This window comes from Mustelus asterias, chromosome 1 (genome assembly GCF_964213995.1).
Source record: "Mustelus asterias chromosome 1, sMusAst1.hap1.1, whole genome shotgun sequence".
Lineage (NCBI taxonomy): Eukaryota > Metazoa > Chordata > Chondrichthyes > Carcharhiniformes > Triakidae > Mustelus > Mustelus asterias.
This window is the reverse complement of record NC_135801.1, coordinates 159,338,120-159,355,697: the sequence shown is the minus strand read 5'-3', so window position 1 is coordinate 159,355,697 and position 17,578 is coordinate 159,338,120. Positions and strand designations below refer to the sequence as shown.

At 46.7% G+C, this 17,578-nt stretch overlaps 1 protein-coding gene across 1 annotated transcript in view; it reads right to left on the bottom strand.

Annotated features, from left to right (window-relative positions):
• LOC144499643 (myosin-IIIb) overlaps positions 1-17,578 on the bottom strand; it is a 154,835-nt gene that overhangs the window by 43,861 nt on the left and 93,396 nt on the right. The window contains exons 13-15 of the mRNA XM_078221848.1: positions 15,079-15,165; positions 14,927-14,992; positions 9,298-9,411 (exon numbers count right to left, since the gene is read on the bottom strand). Of these exons, the coding sequence (XP_078077974.1) occupies positions 9,298-9,411; positions 14,927-14,992; positions 15,079-15,165 (267 nt within the window). The remainder of the gene's footprint in view (positions 1-9,297; positions 9,412-14,926; positions 14,993-15,078; positions 15,166-17,578) is intronic.

Sequence of the window (17,578 nt, the reverse complement as noted above, 5' to 3'; positions counted from 1 at the left end):
GGAGAATTGCCTTTGACAATCCCAGAGAGTGGTGCAGTGCTTCCTGTGAAGCCTGGTGCTGATTACCACGAGTGCTGAGTGATGCATGGTGGACGAATGAACCTCAAAATGATGAGCAAAGTGCAGTTCGCCAGGTGCATGCGAAACATGTTGTTCTAGTTGCACCCCAGATGATTCCAGTGATGGGATGTTATAATGAAAAGATGACATATTGCAATGACATTCCCGTTGTGCCACTGCAGAAAACTCAACCTGTCATTGATACCTGAAGTGCACAATCATGGTTTTACGACAACGTAAACCGATTTTTGGCCTTCTTGTCATATTTTCCACACCTGCCTGCTATGATGCCCACCGTGAACAGAAAGTCCCGGCCATTGAAACTTTTCAGAAATACCCATCACTGCCCAAAGACAAAAGTACGGTGGCGCAGTGGTTAGCACTGCTGCCTCTCAGCGCCAGGGACCTGGGTTCAATTCCCGGCTTGGGTCACTGTCTATGCAGAATCTGCATGCTCTCCCCATGTCAGCGTGGGTTTCCTCCAGGTGCTCCAGTTTCCTCCCACAGTCTGAAAGACATGCTGGTTAGGTGCATTGGCCATGCTAAATTCTCCCTCAGTGTACCCAAACAGATGCAGGAGTATGTCGACTAGTTTCGTAACTAGTAACTTCATTGCGGTGTTCATGTAAGTTGGCTTGTGACATTAAGAAAGAAAGATGAGGAAACACCCAGGTTTAATCCATAATCTGATTCAGTTGATTTGGGGTGGGGCAGTGCTGGTGTACATAATGATGCTTTAAACTTTGCTCCCCAGGTAAGTGATATCAGGGTTAGCTATTGATTTGTGTAAGGTGATTACTTACTCAGAAGTGTCTGGAGAGGGTGCAATTGGGCTGCAATGTCCATATAGTGTATACAATCCATTGGCATCCACCAGTAATGCTCACATTTAGCACTATGGAAGTAGGCTTCAGTGAGAGCGTCAATATAACTGCAAGTACTTCCCGTGGTGTCTTTCTGCTTCTCTTTCTATGCATTTATAGAGGTTGGGAGCACGAAGGGGAACCCTCACCACCATTATAACACTAATTAAAATAACTTATTGCTAAATGTGGAGAATACATCAACACCAATAATCATCTGATAGTCAAGGCAGTTGCCTGAAATGTGTTCTTCCTCTGAGACTTACAGCTGATTGAGTTATGCTGACATATGCACTGACAAAAACGATCATTGCTTTGTTTTTGAAATGAACAGGGACAATATTAAAGAATATTCCATCGTGAAACAAATTACTTTCCTTTTAAGCGTACACAAAGCTATACATAGAATTGCTTCCTCGCAGCTCCATGGGCTTATTAGGGAGAGTCAACGTGGCTTTGTGCGTGGTAGGTCATGTTTGACCAATCTATTAGAGTTTTTCGAGGAGGTTACCAGGAAAGTGGATGAAGGGAAGGCGGTGGATGTTGTCTACCTGGACTTCAGCAAGGCCTTTGACAAGGTCCCTCATGGGAGGTTAGTTAGGAAGGTTCAGTCGCTAGGTATACATGGGGAGGTAGTAAATTGGATTAGACACTGGCTCAATGGAAGAAGCCAGAGAGTGGTTGTGGAGGATTGCTTCTCTGAGTGGAGGCCTGTGACTAGTGGTGTGCCAGGAGGGATCGGTGTTGGGTCCATTGTTGTTTGTCATCTATATCAATGATCTGGATGATAATGTGGTAAATTGGATCAGCAAGTTTGCTGATGATACAAAGATTGGAGGTATAGTGGACAGTGAGGAAGGTTTTCAAAGCTTGCAGAGGGATTTGGACCAACTAGAACAATGGGCTGAAAAATGGCAAATGGAATTTAACGCAGACAAGTGAGAGATGTTGCACTTTGGAAGGACAAACCAAAGAAGAACGTACAGGGTAAATGGTAGGACTCTGAAGAGTGCAGTTGAACAGAGAGATCTGGGAATACAGGTACAGAATTCCCTAAAAGTGACGTCACAGGTGGATAGCGTCGTAAAGAGTGCCTTTGGTACATTGGCCTTCATAAATCGGAGTATCGAGTATAAAAGTTGGAGTGTTATGGTAAGGTTATATAAGGCATTGGTGAGGCCGAATTTGGAGTATTGTGTACAGTTTTGGTCACCTAGTTACAGGAAGGATGTAAATAAGATTGAAAGAGTGCAGGGAAGGTTCACAAGGATGTTGCTGGGACTTGAGAAGCTGAGTTACAGAGAGAGATTGAATAGGTTGGGACTTTATTCCCTGGAGCGTAGAAGATTGAGGGGAGATTTGATAGAGGTGTATAAGATTTTGATGGGTATAGATAGAGTGAATGCAAGCAGGCTTTTTCCGCTGAGGCTAGGGGAGAAAAAAACCAGAGGGCATGGGTTAAGGGTGAAAGGAGAAAAGTTTAAAGGGAATATTAGGGGGGGCTTCTTCATGCAGAGAGTGGTGGGAGTGTGGAATGAGCTGCCGGATAAAGTGGTAAATGCGGGGTCACTTTTAACATTTAAGAAAAACTTGGACGGGTTCATGGATGAGAGGGGTGTGGAGGGATATGGTCCAAGTGCAGGTCAGTGGGACTAGGCATAAAATGGTTCGGCACAGACAAGAAGGGCCAAAAGGCCTGTTTCGGAGCTGTAATTTTCTGTGGTTCTATGACCTGGGTTCGATTCCCGACTGGAGTTTCTGATTGGGCAGAGCTTGCACATTCTCACCGTGTCTGCGTGGGTTTCCTCCGGGTGCTCCTGTTTCCTCCCACAGTCCAAATATGTACGGGTTAGGTTGATTGGCTGTGCTAAATTGCCCCTTAGTCCCAGAATGTGTAGGTTAGAGGGATTAGTGGAGTAAATAAATGGGGTGCTGGGGATAAGGTCTGGACGGGATTGCTGTCGGTGCAGATTCAATGGGCCAAATGGCCTCCTTCTGCACTATAGTGTTTCTATGATTTCTTCAATGAATTTACCAGTTAGAATAAATCCACAACATACCAGTGGATAGATAACTACTTGCGTACTTTGCCAGGACGAGACAACCTACCGAACATCCGACAGTGAGTCAAACCAACACAAAGTTACAGGTGTCTTGACTGAAGGGCCAACTCTCTCATTTAGGATTTTACTCAACAGGTATTAATTGTCTTGAAGACTTCACATCAGAGACCTTTTCTTTAAAATTAGAGTTGTGTCTAGCATGTCAGTTAATTGCAGTCAACGTGCCAAAAACGCACTTAAAATTATGAGGCTCCACCAGTCTCGTTTCAACAGGATGTAGGATCAATGGAATATTTAAGTATTGTTTGTATCTCCTGTCTCCACTTTTGGTTTTCTATTCAAAAGGATGGGAAACTAAATAGTTGATATTCATTCCACTTTAATGGTTATTTGTAGACTGATCAAGGAGGAAGATTACTGGAACAGGAGTTCACTTAAAAATCAAACTCACTTTTTAGACTTAATGGTGGCGATTCTCCCAGCCTGCTGTGCCAGGAGACATCAGCGAAGGCCGTTCGGGGGCTTCCCGCTGGGCGCCCGGGCCTCCGCATGCCTCTCAGACCAAGATTTGTAGCATCATCAGCTCCGCACCGGATATCGGCACGGAGCTAATTTCAATATTTAAGTTTTAATTTACATCTGATTAGTGGGCCTGGAATTGAAGTCCACAGGCACACTAGCGTCTCCCCCCACCCCCCAGGAGTGGTTCCCTCCAGCGGGGTTTACAACTGTTCCCCACTAACAGGGAACAGGCAACCAACCCTGCTGGAGGGAGGAGAGGCCATTGAGGCCCGCTCCAGGTGGTCAGGGGTAAGGAGGGGGGTGTCCCTGGGCAGTGCCAGCCTTGTCCCCTGGCACCAGGCTTCGGGCCAAGGGGCGGGACATGTAGGGGGCCCACTGCCATTCTGTGCAGGGATCATGGGCAAAGGGAGAGAGGATTGGGGGGGGGATAGTGAGGTGGATACAGAGAGGTTTGCCCGCAGAGGTCCAGGAGGCTAGCGATGGGGAGTTGCGGGGCTGGCCCGTTATCGAGCAGTGTTCAGAGTGTGGGAGATTCATTCTGAAAATCACGCCAAAAAACAACCCAGTGGGAATTACTCCCACTTTCACACAAATTGGGGACTTAGAATTTTTTTGGGAGAATCCAGGCCAATAGAACAAACAAAGCCGACCACATTGAGGCACCATATAAAACTCGGCAAATGTTGTTCACCACTCATCTAAAATATATATTAATTAAAAAGATTAACACTATTATTCAAATAGAAATACTGAGTACATACCACCTGGCGCAGGAAAATGTAATACGGGAATTATTCAGATACTCTAATAAAATCCAACTGATATTCGGAGACAGTTATATTATTGCACAGGCAATCAAGGTATTAAATTCAAATCTCAACACGATAAATTGTGAAATGGAATCAATAAATCTGGAGATCTGTAGGCCAGGGCTAAGAAAGGAGAGAAGGTTATTAAAACCTTACTCAAATACTCAACAACATCCTGGCTTTTGCACAACTCAGATATACTGGATGTTCATAGAATGCCTACAGTACAGGATGCCATTCGGCCAATCAGGCCTGCACCAATGACAATCCCACCCAGGCCGTAATATCACCCCGTAATCCCACGTATTTACGCTGCTAACCTGCTGGACACAATCAATGCTGCATACCTTCAAGAGAGCTTCAGAGTGTTTTTGTAGCCTCACCCGGAACGTTGGGCAATTGAGAGTTGGGAAAACAGGACTGGAGTGTACTCAGTCCACTATAATTAATGTTACAGTGGTTTTGCCCAAACGCTTGTTGAGCTGTCTTCAAGGAGGACACCCTGGTCCTCCCGAAGACGGCGGCAGAGACAATGCTGGTGGAATTTCTCTAATGAACTTCTGTGTCTCAGATACACAGTTCAGGGCGCACGCAATCTCTAAAGGTTGCACAGAGTGCGGAATCAGGTGAGAAAATGAGAAAAGCTGTGTGAAGCTCACCGGCTTCACAGATGCATTTCCTCACCTAATGCAATAACACTCTTTGCAGTTTTAGAGTGCTGGCGATGATCACACAGCCAGCTGGAGGAGCCGGGTTTAAAAACGCCAGCTCTGCTGGGACTCTGCCAATTTTAAAGGGCACCCCAATCTCAAAGTTAATTTAACCCAAAGAAAATCGGGATTCCCCCACAGACATGGACCCTCCCACCAACGGACATTGGGGACACCCCATCCAGACATCCACACACACACACATAGATATTCCCATTTAAGATGGAGATAAGGAGAAATCCTTTTCTCTCAGAGGGTCATTAGCCTGTGGAATTCTCATCCCCAGAGAGCAGTGGAGGTAGGGTCATTTAATATTTTTAAGGCCAAATTAAATCGATTCTTTATTAACAAGCGAGTCGGGTAGACAGGAAAGAAGGTTTGAAGCCACAATCAGATCAGCCATGATATCAACTGGCAGAGTAGATTCGAGGGGCCGAATGGCATACTCATCTTAAATTGTACATAATCATTGTAAACATGAATAATCTACCAGAAGCAAAAAGCTCTAACAGCTTAATCGTGATCAGGAATCAAGATTAGCAATTTAATTACCTTAGATATCGCAAAAAAAAATCCAAATGGTTTAGTACTTGATAGCATAATGGGAACGTTATCCTAAACAGGAAGGGTGGGAATATGATCTTTTTGATTTCACAAGTCCTCAGGATTTGGGTAATGCTGAACTGCCTGCATTCACTGTCCTTTCTTAGATGCCTGGGTACTGGGACACCTTTCAAACCACTGCAGTCTGTGGGGTAATGGCTTGCAACAATTGTTTGCAGAACCCATCCTCACCACACCAGCTCACAAAAGCGTTTTAGACTTTCTGAATACAGATCACAGAAATGAGAGAACTTTAATGTTGTCCTTTTAATGGCTGAAGGATATTCAAAAGTCAAAGTCAGTTAAGTAATATTGAAATATAGTCACAGTTGTAAATTTTGTGGCAGTCAATTTGTTCAGAGGAAGAAGCCCACAAACAGCAATGGGACACTCGGTCAGGCAATCTCTTATAATGGTGATGCTTGAAAGATGGCCTGAACAAGTCAACTCCTTACACTTTCACAGAGGGATTCTCATCTCCAATCCGCAGAGCTGGTTCTGGTACTCTTTCTCCTCAGTCTTCCCAATTCAATCTGACACTCCTTGCACCAGCTATCCTATACAAACTGGTACTCTTCTCCCCCCCCCCCCCACCCCTTTCCTCAGCATTAGCCCGACTCGGTGGCAGCAGTCCCATCAGAGGCAGGAGGCTAACTCCAGGACATGAACACATTAAATCTAGACCAGCACTTCAAGACAACATTCAAGGAATGCAAAAGCACTGAAGCAGAACACCTCTGAGCACTTAATTCCTGCTGGTTTTGGGACCTTGCTGTATGGAAATTGGTTGCCCCGTTAGGGGGCCACAATAACTCTGACCACTCTCAGTAAAGTCATTGCTCGGCTGTGAAATGCTTTGGAAAATTCCAAAGGTGTGACGGGCAATATTATAAATGCAATGTAGCTCTTTCCTTTATTCCCCTCAGTCAGGGATGTCTGATGGTTCTTCTTCATTCATTTCACTCAAGTCACAAAAGTACCAATGGGCATCAACACCACAGGACCTAGTCTCTGAAAACCTTGACTGCACAGATACGGGGTAGATCTGAACCTCTGTTGTCCAGTGAGGGATTGGAGGGAAAGAAATTACACTGACGCATCTTGCTGCAACTAAAGCAGACTCAGGACTCAGCAAGAGAGAAAATGAAAACAAGCTTCCTGTTGGCTCACACAGCTGAACCTGATCTTTGAATTCTAATCTTTCCCCCTTATCCATTGTTCCAGCAATGCTACACACCATGATTCTCCGGTGTCCTAGACAGGTCGTATGGCAGATTTTTCTCATTAACTGTGATACCTTTGTTCTGGAAGGTGAGAATATTCTTATAGGATTCGAAGCTATAGTGGCTTGCTCCTGTGGAGATAGATTCAACACCAATACTCACACCAAAGGATTATGGTCAGATGCATTGCTGAACTCTGCATACGATATCTACATTCATAGAATCATAGAATCCCTACAGTGCAGAAGGAGGCCATTCAGCCCATCGAGTTTGCACCGACCACAATCCCACCCAGGCCCTATCCCCGTAACCCCACATATTTACCCTAGCTAATCCCCCTAACACTAAGGGCCCAATTTTACCATTGCGTCGCGCTCATTTTCGGGCACAAAAACGTGGTAAAGTCGTGCGTGAGGCCATTAATACGATCCGCGCCCACACAGATGGTCACTTTACCGAGACCCGGGAATGGCCGCGATCTGATTCGCACCCGAAACGGGCGCCACGGCGATTTAAATGCATTTGCACACATTTAAATTGAATTAATGAACTGCCTGCCCAACTCTACCAGCAATTCCCCCTTTACCACCACGTTCGCCAATCCGGAATTGTGCCAAAATGAACATGCTGAATAAAAGTCTGAATCGGGCGCTCCAGCTGCTGAAGAGGCGAGTTCAGAGCTTCCAACGGCTCTCTGACTCAGATCGGGGGTGGTGGTGGTGGTGGCGGAGGGAGGGCGGTAGGGAGGGAGGAGAGCAGATCATTCTCTGGTGAGGGGGTGGGGAGGGAGGAGGAGACGGGTCAGATGTACCTCTGGGGGAGGGAGGTGTGGGAAAGTGAGGCCAGATCATTCTCTGGGGTGGGGTGGGAGAGGAGGGAGGCGGGTAAGATGCATCTCTGGTGAGGGGGGAGGAGGGAGGCCAGATTGTTGTCTGGTTTGGTGGTGGGGAGGCGGGTCACATGTACCTCTGGGGGGTGGGGAGTGTGTGGAGTGAGTCCAGATCGTTCTCGGGAGGGGGGGGGGGTGGGCAAGATATATCTCTGGTGGGGGGAAAAAGGTGGGGTGGGTGGCAGGGGGTCACGATCGGTCTGGGTGGGTGGATAAGGGGGAAAAGTTACGTTGTAGGGGTGGGGGTGATGTCTGTGGGGACCATCGCGCCTGGGCCGCTTTCTCCGCTTTTTGCGGCCTGGGAGCGATCTGACACGGGCGCGCTTTTTCAAATTTTTTTCTAACTGCGCATGCGCAGTTCAGAGCTCCGATCGTTTCGAGCGCACTAAGCCCTGCCCACAGCGCGATTCAGACTCTCAAATTTTTTTTTCAGGCTGGGTGCATATTGGGGCGCCTAAAAGCAGATTTCCAAGTCGGATCTGAATTGCGCCCAGGTTCAGCACGTAGAATGAAAATGGTAAAATCAGGTCCTATGGGGAAATTTAGCATGGCCAATCCACTCAACCCACACATCTTTGGACTGTGGTCAGAAACCGGAGCACCCGGAGGAAACCCACACAGACACAGGGAGAATGTGCAAACTCCACACAGACAGTGACCCAAGCCGGGAATCGAACCTGGGTCGCTTGCACTGAGGCAGCAGTGCTAACCACTGTGCTGTCCATTCATCAATAACTTTTTCTGAAGTACACACAAAGTTGCTAACGTCCAGAACAATGCCGTATGATTTAAGAGAAAAATATATACATTCTACGAATGTATTCTTTGCTGTTGGTGAAATGATATTCTTGTAGTTAGCCAACTTTTCCCATTGATTTTTTAAAAAATACTTTTCCAATTCAAATCAAATCGAGTCCAATTCAGAGTCTCAACAAGTTGAGACATTTCCGGTCCAAGCTGACAACACAGGGCCTCCACTCCTGTCTTGGGCCTGATCTACACAAGCCAAGCTGATTGGAGTAGGTGCAGACTCTCCTCCTCCAAGGCTTGATCTCATTTGCATCTTAGCCAAAAGGCCAAGTTGCCGCTTTTAAAAATTGCTTCAAATGAAGCTTAAATGTAACCTAATGACCTCAACCAAGCGCAGCATCCTATCCATACTACACTTGATCTTAGCCAAAAGGTTCCCACTGATTTTTTAATTTTTTTTGTACTTCTCCAATTCAATCAAATCAAGTCCAATTCAGAGTCTCAACAAGTTGAGACATTTCCGATCCAAGCTGACAAGACAGGGAAAGCGACCCTTTACCCTGTCTTGGGCCTGATCTACATGAGCCAAGCTGATTGGAGTAGCAGACGTCTCCACCTCCAAGGCTTGATCTCATTTGCATCTTAGCCAAAAGGCCGAGATGCTGCTTTTAAAAATTGCTTCATATGAAAATGAAGCTTAAATGTAACCCAATGACCTCAACCAAGTGCAGCATCAGCAGACCACACTTAATCTTAGCCAAAAGGCCGAGAAACGCCCATTGAAATGAGAGAAAACAACACTTACCTTTCCAGCATAATGTATCACCGTAAAGACTGGACTGTGGCTTCTCTCCACTTTATAGTGGGGATTCCCTTTGAAACTATTATTTATCTTGTCCACAAAGGTCCTATCGGTGGCCTGTCATGGAACATAAAATGCATGCATAAATCTTGTACACATGTCCCTACGATGTTTTTATAAGACCGTTTCGGCGATTCTCCCAAACAAATTGTAAGAGTTGAATTTGTGTAAAAACTGGAGTAAATCACGCTGGTTTTCAACAAAATTTTCAAAATGAATTGCCCACATACTGTGCATTACAGAGTGCCCTGGCATGAATTGCCCGAAATACCGGGGGCAGGGCTATTCCCGCGGAACAAGCCGGCAGCACAGCGCGGAACAAGCCGGCAGCACAGCGCGGAACAAGCCGGCAGCACAGCGCGGAACAAGCCGGCAGCACAGCGCGGAACAAGCCGGCAGCACAGCGCGGAACAAGCCGGCAGCACAGCGCGGAACAAGCCGGCAGCACAGCGCGGAACAAGCCGGCAGCACAGCGCGGAACAAGCCGGCAGCACAGCGCGGAACAAGCCGGCAGCACAGCGCGGAACAAGCCGGCAGCACAGCGCGGAACAAGCCGGCAGCACAGCGCGGAACAAGCCGGCAGCACAGCGCGGAACAAGCCGGCAGCACAGCGCGGAACAAGCCGGCAGCACAGCGCGGAACAAGCCGGCAGCACAGCGCGGAACAAGCCGGCAGCACAGCGCGGAACAAGCCGGCAGCACAGCGCGGAACAAGCCGGCAGCACAGCGCGGAACAAGCCGGCAGCACAGCGCGGAACAAGCCGGCAGCACAGCGCGGAACAAGCCGGCAGCACAGCGCGGAACAAGCCGGCAGCACAGCGCTGAACAAGCCGGCATCACAGCGCGGAACAAGCCGGCAGCACAGCGCTGAACGGGCCACTGCACGTGTGCTGATCTGTCAAAGTGGAAATTGGTGCATGTGTTGTGGCCCCACACTGCCAGCCTCCCGATCACTGGCCAGCGATTGAGCTGGTCAGCACAGCAACCCCTCACCGCTGGCCCTCCGACTCCCCCACAGCCTGATCACTGGCCCCCCAAACCTGCCCAGCCACCCTCCCACCCCTGGCCCACCTCGATCTCTGCGCCCCCACTCACCCCACCCCCCCCTACCCCCGCCCCAGGAGTCCCAATATCCCATTTTCCATCCTCCCCCCCGCCGCCATCCTGGCCTCCCAGTCCCAACCACCCCCCCCCCCCCCCCCCCCCCCCCCCGATCCCCTTTACAGGCTGAACTCCCCTACCCCCTCAATCACATCAGCAGGCCAAATCCCCTGCCCCCCCCCCTCAATCATCTCAGCAGGCCGCGACCCCCCGCCCCTCCCCCCCCGATGCCCAGCCCCGATCACTGGTTTCCATCCCCCTCACTCAGCCTGTGCAGAGTGGCAGCGGAACCGCCCCCCCACCCCCAACAATCTCCTCCCAAAGGCCCCACCCCCATTAGGTCCTGCCCATTCCACTGCCCAGCACCAAGGTACTCCCGGGCAATGGCATTTTACCCTTTGGGGACCAGTGTGGCACTGCCAAGCTGAGAATGCCCAGGGGGCATCCTTTTTACCCATGACCCTTGGGTGGGCCTCGATGGCTCCCCCCCCCTTCACTTCAGCAGGGTAGGGCCACTAGCTCCCCGCAAGTGGGGTGCTTTGTAAACCCTGCTGAAAGAGGTGGTGGAGGGGGGAAAAAAAGAGAGAGATTCTAAAGGTTAAAGTTCATTTATTAGTCTCATAAGTAGGCTTACATTAACACTGCAATGAAGTTACTGTGAAAATCCCCTTTTCTATGGGGCCGGAGACTTCAGACCCGGGCCCACAAATCAAATGCAAAATACATTAAATGAAGAATTACATAAATTATGCAGCTTTGCATGGATTTCTGGCACAGAACTGACGGCACCAGAAATCTGGCTGCCGGAGACTCACGCCCAGCGGGAAGCCCCGAAACTAGCCTCTGCTCGAGTCCCCTGGCCGGCTATGCTACAAAAGCAAGAGGAGAATCAGCCCCCTTACCTTTGGTTTATAAAGAAACTTAATTATTTTCAATATGTCTAAACTTGCTACAAGTCTGCATGCACACACTTGGGGGGGAAAAAACTATCCAGAACTCATCCATCAGTTTATCAAGGGTGGGGAGGGGGAAATAAGGTCACATTTCGCCAACAAATCAACTGGCTGATTCACTCATGAATAAAATTACATCTGTCCTGTTGATTAGATGCTTAAAGCTACATTATCTTTCCATTAAAGTAAGCCACACCTCATTCAGTTTGCTGACTGAGTCAGCGTTGTAGTTTACGGATCAGTAGTATGCAAATGAAACTAATGCAATGAAATGCAAATACACCATCTCTGATGGTTTAGATCACGAGACTGCACCACCCAATATTGTAGACTTCGAATGAGAACAGCAAGATGCCAGTTTTTATTTTAATCCCTAGTCTACACTTTTACCAGTTGGGTGTCACACTGAACTTCAACAACCCCTGGGCTCCTTGACGGGTCCAAAAATACTTCAAATATGTCAACTGATGCAATTCAGACCAGTTGGCCGCTGAAGCGAACATCCAAGAGTGCAAAAGACTGTGCCCGAGATTCTCCACTCCCATTCTGCTCAGGCCGGTTTGGTGTCTGCTCACTGAGGGGCACCCAACCTCAACCCTCCATTTTCAATTTGAATCCATACTTCAGAATGTCATTTTGAGATGCCAGTATGAGGGAGAGGGGTTGTAGGCAGTTTTGGGGCAGTTAAAATTAGTTTTAAGTCACATTTACTTCTCTGTTAATTGATCCTAAACCATTGATTATGTTTTGCTCATGTAGGTTTAATGATGCAAATGTTTAAAGAATCAGTTTTTTAAAGCTTGTTGTAATGCTTAATAATGGTGGCACAGTGGTTAGCACTGCTGCTTCACAATGCCAGGGACCCGGGTTCGATTCCCAGCTAGGGTCACTGTCTGTGTGGAGTCTGCATGTTCTCCCCATGTCTGCGTGGGTTTCCTCCGGGTGCTCCGGTTTCCTCCCACATTCTGAAAGACGTGCTGGTTCGGTGCATTGACCCGAACAGGCGCCGGAGTGTGCCAACTAGGGGAATTTCACAGTAACTTCATTGCAGTGTTAATGTAAGCCTTACTTGTGACTAATAAATAAACTTCAATTTTCATGCCATGTCATAGGAGCTGTGAAGTCCAGAGCTAGCTCAAACTAGTTCTCATCAGTTGATTGATAGAGGTCTTGATTGAATAGAAGATTAGGGATTAAAATAAAAACTGGCATCTTGCTGTTCTCATTCGAAGCCTACAATATTGGGTGATGCAGTCTCTTGATCTAAACCATCAGATGGTGTATTTGCATCTCATTGCATTAGTTTTATTTGCAAACTGCTGATCCGTATACTCATCTTTTTTTATCCCTCGATAACAGATGGATGAGTTCTGGATAGCTTTTCCCCCCCAGGTGTGTGCATGCAGACTTGTAACAAGTTTAGATATGTTGAAAATAATTAAGTTTCTCTATAAACCAAAGATTTGCGGTGGGGGAGTGATGCACGTTATCATACACGAGGCTTGATGCTCAGGAAATAAAGGCTTTTATTTGCTGTAACAAAGCAGCTAACAATTATATACACGATCCCAGACTGAGGGGTCCCAGCCAGAGCAGGGATCTTTATACCTCTCCCAGGAGGCGGAGCCCGACTGGGATGTACCACAACACTACAGTACAAAGGTGTAACAACCCCACCCTAACCCCAACAGCAACAAGTAGAACAACCCATCCCTAACCCAACAGCAACATATGTACATACTTGTAGTACTGGCCAGACCCTGGCTCAGTACTATCCAGTGGGAACCAACGATGGTTCACCACAGGGAGGTGGGACAATTCTCCCCCTACAGGTGTCTTATCACCTAATTAGAAAGGACCAGACACTGAACAGAGGTCACATTTTTGTCCCAAATTCAGAGCGCAGAGGCAGGGTTCCAACAACTTGACTCATTTGATGGGGTGGGGTGGGGAAAGGGGCAGTAACAGCGAGAATCAGGCCCACCAGCCCCAGAGACAGTGTGGAGAGCGCCACAGGAGCTGCTGAGTGTGGAGGCAGGCGGTTTAAAAAGGCTTGCCTTTCTTTCAACTGTAGGATGCCTTTTTTTTTCAAAAATCTGAATAGCTGTGGGACTTGAATGCCTTGATAATGTGACAGTTTCACTGAGTTTATGCACTTTTTACACGCATTCATGTCTACTTCTACCAATCCCAAAGGGGCTCCTTGCCTCACCTCCTCCAAAGGGACACCTGACCTCTCCAAAGGGCTACTCCATTTCCCCCAATAACTCCAGCAGCTTTGAAACTTCTGTTCAAAAGGAGTTGTGTTTTGGACATTCCACTGAATGACTTGCATTTATTTGAAGGCAGCTGAACATTTACATCTGCCGCTGCCTTTGTGATCCACAGATGTGCAAACCACAACCTGCTCCCATTAGCCCCCTCCTTTCCTTGAGGAAATGACAGGTGCCAAGTTTAGGCATGTCACTTCTGGAATCCAGGCTCTGGCGCCACTTGGGCAGCACAGTGGTCAGCACTGCTGCCTCACAGCGCCAGGGACCCGGGTTCGATTCCCGGCTTGGGTCACTGTCTGTGTGGAGTCTGTATTCTCTCCCCGTGTCTGCGTGGGTTTCCTCCGGGTGCTCCAGTTTCCTCCCACAGTCCGAAAGACGTGCTGGTTAGGTGCATTGGCCATGCTAAATTCTCCCTCAGTGTACCCTAACCAGGTGCCAGAATGTGGCGACTAAGGGATTTTCACAGTAACTTAATTGCAGTGTTTATGTAAGCCTACTTGTGACACTAATAAATAAACTTAAAAACATTTTAGTTAAGATGCAGAGCCCTTCTCTCATTGCACAGATTCTTGCCAGAGTGCCTGTGTCAAATGGCGGGCTGCAGTGGCTTTGAATACGAGATATTCCCACTGTCAGAAAGAGTTCAAAAGGTCAGAGTTCACAGAGCCTGAAACAAGAGAAAAAGAATTCCAGAGGTGGAAACTTAAATGGAGAAGCTCCAGCACATGATCCAAGCAAGACCATGAATCCACTGAATCAGAAGGATTTTTAGAGAAGTCAAACAAAATGAACTGTGTCTAGAGTTCAGGTGGAAAGTAAAAGCCAAACAAGCAGTCAAGTTAATGTCCTGGTTTGTTTAGTTTAACTCTTGTTTCTGAATAAATTGTCCTGATTTACGACAGCAAAATATCTCCTATTACCTTATTACTTTTAATCTTGTCGAACTAAATCCTGAGTGGGCTAAAAACCCACAGGGAGGGATGGAGGAGAAAAACTGTAACGAGGAAGAAGAAAGCAAAAGGGGAAGAAGAAAGTAGGAAACAAGAAAACGAGGCTTCATTCTGGCTTTTAAAATTCTACAGGTCAAAACCTGGAACATTAATACAGCTTCTCCCTCCACAGCTGTACCCGACACGCTGGATATTTCCAGCATTTGCAGTGATTTGCATCAGAATAATTCCAGTTTGGATTACAAGACATTACAGAAAAGCTACAATTCTGGTCTCTTCACAGCTCAGTTCCTTACCCGTGGAAATGCAGTTTGTTCATCCAATAGGGAAAACATTCCGAGTGGTTTTGCGAAAAAGAGATCCTACAGAGAGAACAGTTGTGTGTGAATAAAACAGAAGCAAAACAAAATCCAATAAAGCCAGACAGAATTGTAAATGCCATTTTTACCAGTATTGCCTTGTTATCCTTAAAGGTTATAGCTTCCCACTCAATTCCTTCTTGCTTGTACTCATTCTGTTGCATTAAAAATATGTGCTGCAGGTAAAAAAAAAAACATTGCATGGGGATTTTGCATTTACAAGGAAAATTAGCAGAATATAGAGCAGGGAAATATAACTGACACAACACACACTACAGAAAACAGTGGTAATTGTAACCAGCCACCTCTATACAGTCACATTTCATATTCCCAATCAATGGCTCGTGCAAGATAATTGAGTTATGGTGCTTCGAATTGACCTGTGTACTCCCGTGTTGTGGCTACCGAATCATAAAACGACCAGAAATACTATTGTCAGAGTCATTTAGGTGTCAGAGATGATGGGGCAGACCAATAATCAACCAGAGAGAAAAGAGGAGGGAGGCTCAGCAGATTTGGGTGGGATTTAAGGGTGGGAGAGGTGTGCTACAATCAGGCAGCACTCAACCAGTACCAATGATCACAGTTTACATTGTTGTGCACTTTTGTGTTAGCTTTTGTGCCCCCAGATCAGAGCCAAGATCTTTATATTAATTGCAGAAAAATCTTCAAACAGTGAAAATTATGGGCTAGAGGCAAGGTGCACAAAATTTAATCAAATAATTCAGACAAACAAAGAGGCTTGCAGTTATGGAATTGTTGACATTTCACAGGGGTTGATAATTGCTGAGAAAAGCTTCATACGGTGAAGGCAGGATGTTGTGAAGAATTAACCTTTGAGCCTTATTCTTGTAAACATTCTGGTAAACCTCCACCATATGCCCTTTCTAAGGTCCTTCCATCTTTCCATAGGTGTGGTGCCAATAATTGTCCACAATACTTTTTTAAAAATGTATTCCTTCAGGGAATGTGGCGGAATCTGACAAGACAAACATTTTTTTTTATAGAAACCCCTACAATGCAGAAGGAGGCCATTCAGCCCATCGAGTCTGCACCGACTACAATCCCACCCAGGCCCTACGCCCATATCCCTACACATTTACCCACTAATCCCTCTAACCTACGCATCTCAGGACTCTAAGGGGCAATTTTTAGCATGGCCAATCAACCTAACCCGCACATCTTTGGACTGTGGGAGGAAACCGGAGGAAACCCACACAGATACGAGGAGAACGTGCAAACTCCACACAGACAGTGACCCAAGCTGGGAATCGAACCCAGGTCCTTGGAGCTGTGAAGCATCAGTGCTAACCACTGTGTTACCGTGCCGCCCCATCCATAATTATCCTTGAACAGAGTGGCTTGCCAGGCCATTTCAGCTGCCAGTTCATCTAGAGTCTAGGTCAGACCAGGTAAGGACGACAGATTTCTTTCCCTAACGAACATTCGTGAGCTGCATGGCTTTTTAGAACAACTGCTTCATGGCCACCATCACTGAGACTAGCTTTATATTCCCAGATTTTATTGATTGAAGTTTGTGGCTGAGTGGAGTTTTAACTTTTAATATGGCGAGCGATCTTCAATCAAGCAAACCTGATTTTTTGGTTAAAGTTTTTTTCACTATGCTGGGATTTTGCTTGTGGCCAGTGGCCTGGAATTTGTCAAAGGACAGAAGGTGTCCATTGCAGGGATGAGTTGTGAACAGACTCTTGGAGCCAGTGCTCCTCAGCTGGGCATTGGAACATAAACAATATACACTTAGATGAGGAGGCCTGAAGTGACCAATGATACTGTGGTTGGATTTGATTGGCCTAATCAAACGATGCAATTGGGGTTCTGATCAATTCATTGGCTGGTTACCAAGGAACTTTTGGAGTTTTAACTCTGCTAACACAAAGAGCTTGTTCAGAAAGGCAGTGTGTAGAACCCAGGAACCAAGCTCACAAGGAGACAACATCTGGGAGAAGAAGAAGAGAATGAAGAACTGATTCCATGTGACATCAAAATCCTGGCCAGGTTTTAATTGCAAGTTGAAATCAATCTTAAGTAAAGTAACAGATAGTGAGTATTTGGTTTATGCATTGTAAATATTTACTGTTGTTTAAGTAGCTGCAAAATAAAGGAAATCGTGTTTAAGTATTTAAAGTCAACTTTGTGTCTTTATTCGCTGCAGGAGGTTAAAACACACACTGTTTTAAATTCTACCAGCTGCCATGGTAGGATTTGAACCCACATCCTAGAGCATTGGCTTGGCTTCTTGATTACCATTCAACCATCTACCCTGAGGCCTAACTAGTGATTAAAGTTCCAGAACAGTTATCTTGCTTTTATTTATAAGCTGAAGAAGCCCATTTGCTTTTCTATCCACCTCATCAATCTGCCATGCCACTTTTAAGAATCTGGCTATGTGGACTTCAAACTCTCTCCGCTCGCCTATATTTTGTCCCGGTAAAAAGTTTTACTCTTCCCCCATCCTGGTTGTTATCCTCGATATTGCCTCATCTTCACTCCCTCAAGTCCAGTGGGTGCAGACCTCAAATGAAATTGGTTTAGCCATACATCTCCAGCTCTGGCTGGACCAGATCAGGG